The sequence below is a fragment of the Pteropus vampyrus genome, unplaced genomic scaffold (genome assembly GCF_000151845.1).
Source record: "Pteropus vampyrus isolate Shadow unplaced genomic scaffold, Pvam_2.0 Scaffold461, whole genome shotgun sequence".
Taxonomy (NCBI): Eukaryota; Metazoa; Chordata; class Mammalia; order Chiroptera; family Pteropodidae; genus Pteropus; species Pteropus vampyrus.
The window spans coordinates 2,420,385-2,423,992 of record NW_011889242.1 but is presented as its reverse complement, the minus strand read 5'-3'; the positions used below and the strand labels follow the sequence as shown (position 1 = coordinate 2,423,992).

The 3,608-nt window shown below is 46.9% G+C and overlaps 1 protein-coding gene across 1 annotated transcript in view; it reads left to right on the top strand.

The window, feature by feature from the left end:
- Window positions 1–1,966, top strand: part of CIAO1 (cytosolic iron-sulfur assembly component 1) — a 4,887-nt gene extending 2,921 nt beyond the window's left edge. The window contains exon 6 of the mRNA XM_023524345.1: window positions 291–1,966. Within this exon, the coding sequence (XP_023380113.1) occupies window positions 291–545 (255 nt within the window). The 3' untranslated portion in view covers window positions 546–1,966. The remainder of the gene's footprint in view (window positions 1–290) is intronic.
- The last annotated feature ends 1,642 nt before the right edge of the window (window positions 1,967–3,608 follow it).

The window sequence follows — 3,608 nt, the reverse complement described above, 5'->3', positions numbered from 1 at the left end:
TGTTGCTATGCAAACTTCATGACAAGGCAGATTGCTTATGCTAAATGACAGAAGTGCACTTCAGGACCATACCATTCTTTAGGTTAATTATAGTACGGTAAACCCGGATGGTGGCTCTTCAAGACTTAGGGGGATGTTGATAGCTCTATGTTAGTTAGGGGGCTCTTCAGCAAGAGGTCAGCTGAGGCCTGAAGTTTGGGAAGAGAGCAGGCCAGGGTTTGTCAAATCAGGCCCTTGTACCTGACTTGCTGGATTGGGGAGGGTGGAGCCACCAGCACATGCACTAACAGCGTGTTCTTCCCAGGTGTCAGTTGACAGGGGCCCTGGCTACAGCCTGTGGGGATGATGCCATCCGAGTGTTTGAGGAGGATCCTGGCTCTGACCCTCAGCAGCCTACCTTCTCTCTGACGGCCCACCTGCCTCAGGCCCATCCCCAGGATGTCAACTGTGTGGCTTGGAACCCCAAAGAGCAGGGGCTTCTGGCTTCTTGCAGCGATGATGGGGAGGTGGCTTTCTGGAAGTATCAGCGGCCAGAAGGCCTCTGAGCCACCTTAACTTTGGACAGAACCATGGCTCCCCAGAAAATGTCCTAAGATTTTTCCTGCCCAGGGGGACCTGGAGGAGCACCCTGGCCTTCGATGAACTTGGCTTGTCCCCCTAGCCCTGGAAGACATGCGGGGCCACAGAGCCACTCTGTCCCTCCTGACATGGCCCCGCTCAGAGCCATGGAACAGCAGCACCTTGTGGTTGTGCCACAGATTTACTTTAGGGCTCAGTGTTAAAGTTTGGGGGTAAATACACCATTTGTAATCACTGTATCTGTATGTTGGGGGGTGTATCTCAGACCTTCCTGAAATTGTAAGCTTTATAGAAATAATCCGTCCTAGCTTATATCATCAGGACATTCACATTTAAAACAATTTCATGGTGAGTCCTTTTAAGAATTCGGTCCTGCCTTCCCCATTTCTGGGTAAATCATTGCATTTAAGACTGTGGAAGATTATTTAACGTTAGCTGGTTTGCAGTGAAGACACCTCGGCTTCCCTGCAAAACCTTCATAGTATCTCCTGTGCCTGCAGGGAATGCTGAAAATAAACAGGGAGTATATGCACCCTAAAAGCGAGTTGCTATTGCCCACAGGCTGTACATTCCGAGTGGGGCTGAAAACTGGTTCTTGGGTAGGAGACAAAAAAAAAATCTTAGAGACGATCACCTGTGGCCCTCTGAGGGGTCGCAGTACATGATACAGTCCATCTGGTACTGAGTTTCTGTGGTGAGAGCCAGTGAGGCAAAGATATCTGACAGGGCTCCTTTGGGAGGTAATGAGACAAGGCAGAGAATCCCTGTCAGAGGCAATCAGTTCTTCCCTCCCACTCAGGTTTTGTCAGCCACTCTATGTGGGTTTCCACATGAGGACTTGCCCCTAAAGCTCCAGCCTTAATTTCTCACACCACAGAGATCATGACTTTAGGTTGTAGAGACAGCTGGGCAGCACCTGGGGTAATGCGTAAAATGTGTTCTCACATCCCTGGGGCTCGAGCCTCTCAGGGGGCTTGAGGTCAGCTGTTGGCACCTTGGCAGGAACCATGGCAGTGGCACCAACTAATCTTTGTCTTCACTTCCTTGTTGTCACAGCAGAAGTGTTGGCAACTTCACTTAGGACTGTCCTTCATAAACCAATACAAGTAAATTGCATTCGATCTTGACCCCCAGGAACACGGCCATGTTGTGACGCAGCATGCAGAAAGTGCCCTGACTTGCAGCTCTTGAGGAAAAGCAGTTGTACAGCTACGTCACCAGGTGCATCAGTTGTGTTCTTGATTTATTTTCACTTGAGAGTAGTGGCAAGTTACTGGCTACCTGGCAGATGTTTTCTGGGAAACTAATGAGCTTTTCATATCAAAAGAAACTGATAGTGTTGCCAATGATAAAGCTTTCAAGCAAAAATTAAATTCCAGAAAACCTGTATTGCCACCATGAGCTTGACATCTCCCCAATACTTAGTCTTCTGATGAGGTGAGTGGTGACATTAACAAATGTGACTTGTGTCATGAAATGGATCAGCATCTGGAAGACCTACACGAGTCAGTGAACCCATATTTTCCAAATGATTAATGCATGACATTAGGGACTCATTCATGGGTAAGAGGCCCATTCGGGGTATAAAACAGACCCACGGGTCTTAACAGCACACTGGTAAAGGCAACGTGCCACCTGAAACTTTAAGAAATGACCACTCACAGAGTCACTGTAGTATCAAAAAGCCTTTTTCTGAAAAGGATATTTAAAATGTCCTCTCTTTTACAACTGCATATACATGTAAAGCCAGTTTTACTTCCATTTTACTTCATTTAAACATGAGGTTTAGAAGCAGACACGAGAGTCCCAGTCTTCATTAAACCAGACAGAACCAAGGTCTGTAAAAAGATCAAAGGCCACTCTTCTCCTTGGATGTTTTACAAGTAATTTTTCAAAAAAAAACTAACAATTTATTGTTACTTTTTAAATGCACTGTTCTTATTTTTCATATTGTTGACATCAATGGATGTAACCTAGGTAATAAAAGCTCTTTGGGGTTCCTCATTTTTGTACTGTGAAGGGGTCCTAAGACCAAGCCATTTGAAAACTGCTGACCTAGGGAAATTACCCCCTCAGAATCATCTTCTAACTAACTTTATGTGAAGTTATTCCTAAAGAATGACAAGGCAAAAATTTGAAGACGAAGATGTGCAGACCTGGATCACAGTATCAGTGTAGATTGGGTCACACACCCAGCTGGTACGTTTTAACCCCTCCTGAGTCTCCTTGGGGTGAGGGGTGTCGCTGCAGATCTTGAAAAACCTACCCTGTCATCTGTCCCTGTAGCTCTGTTAGTTCCAGCAGTGTGCTGACATGGGTAGCAAGATGGGGACCAGGCTATACCGACTAAAAAGAAGCTGCCTAACCCCTCAGCGGACATGCTGCAGGTGATGGCCCAACTAAAGAGCAGCCTTATTCTCGACAAGTACCTTAAGCAAGTTCAGTGGCTAAAGAGAAAAAAATCTTTTTCGAAGGGCCTTAGGCTAGAGCAAAGAAACTAAAATATAGAATCACTGCAAAGATGAATGATTTCTCCAACTGATTTTATTAGAACACCTAATAAAACAACAAAGAACATGCCTAAAAATGCTATCCAGTTAACACGACAGCTACACGACACCTACAGACACCGGATCCAAAGCTTGGATGCCAAGGTGGCAAGAGGAAATGTGGAGGGGCCCTGGGGTGCACCTGCACTGCCTGGCAGCCCGCCCTCATGCCAGCAGACCTACTGTCCACAACTGTGACCCAGACATGCTCTTTGTTCAGGTCCAACCCCTCCAGGCAAGAGCACAGGCCTCCACACTCAATCCGAGTCGCTGTCTGTCTCGGCTTCTTTCACATCTACACTGAACTTGTATTCTTGGTCACATCCCATGTAAGCATCGCTCATGAAATATAGAGTGTAGTTGTGGGCGCCAGTGGCTGGGGCCACAAAGTCAAGCTTCACCTAGAGAGAGCAGGCAAGGGTCAGGGCAGACACGGACGTGGGAGAACGCTCCTGTCCTGCCCTATCTCAGTCTCAGGCT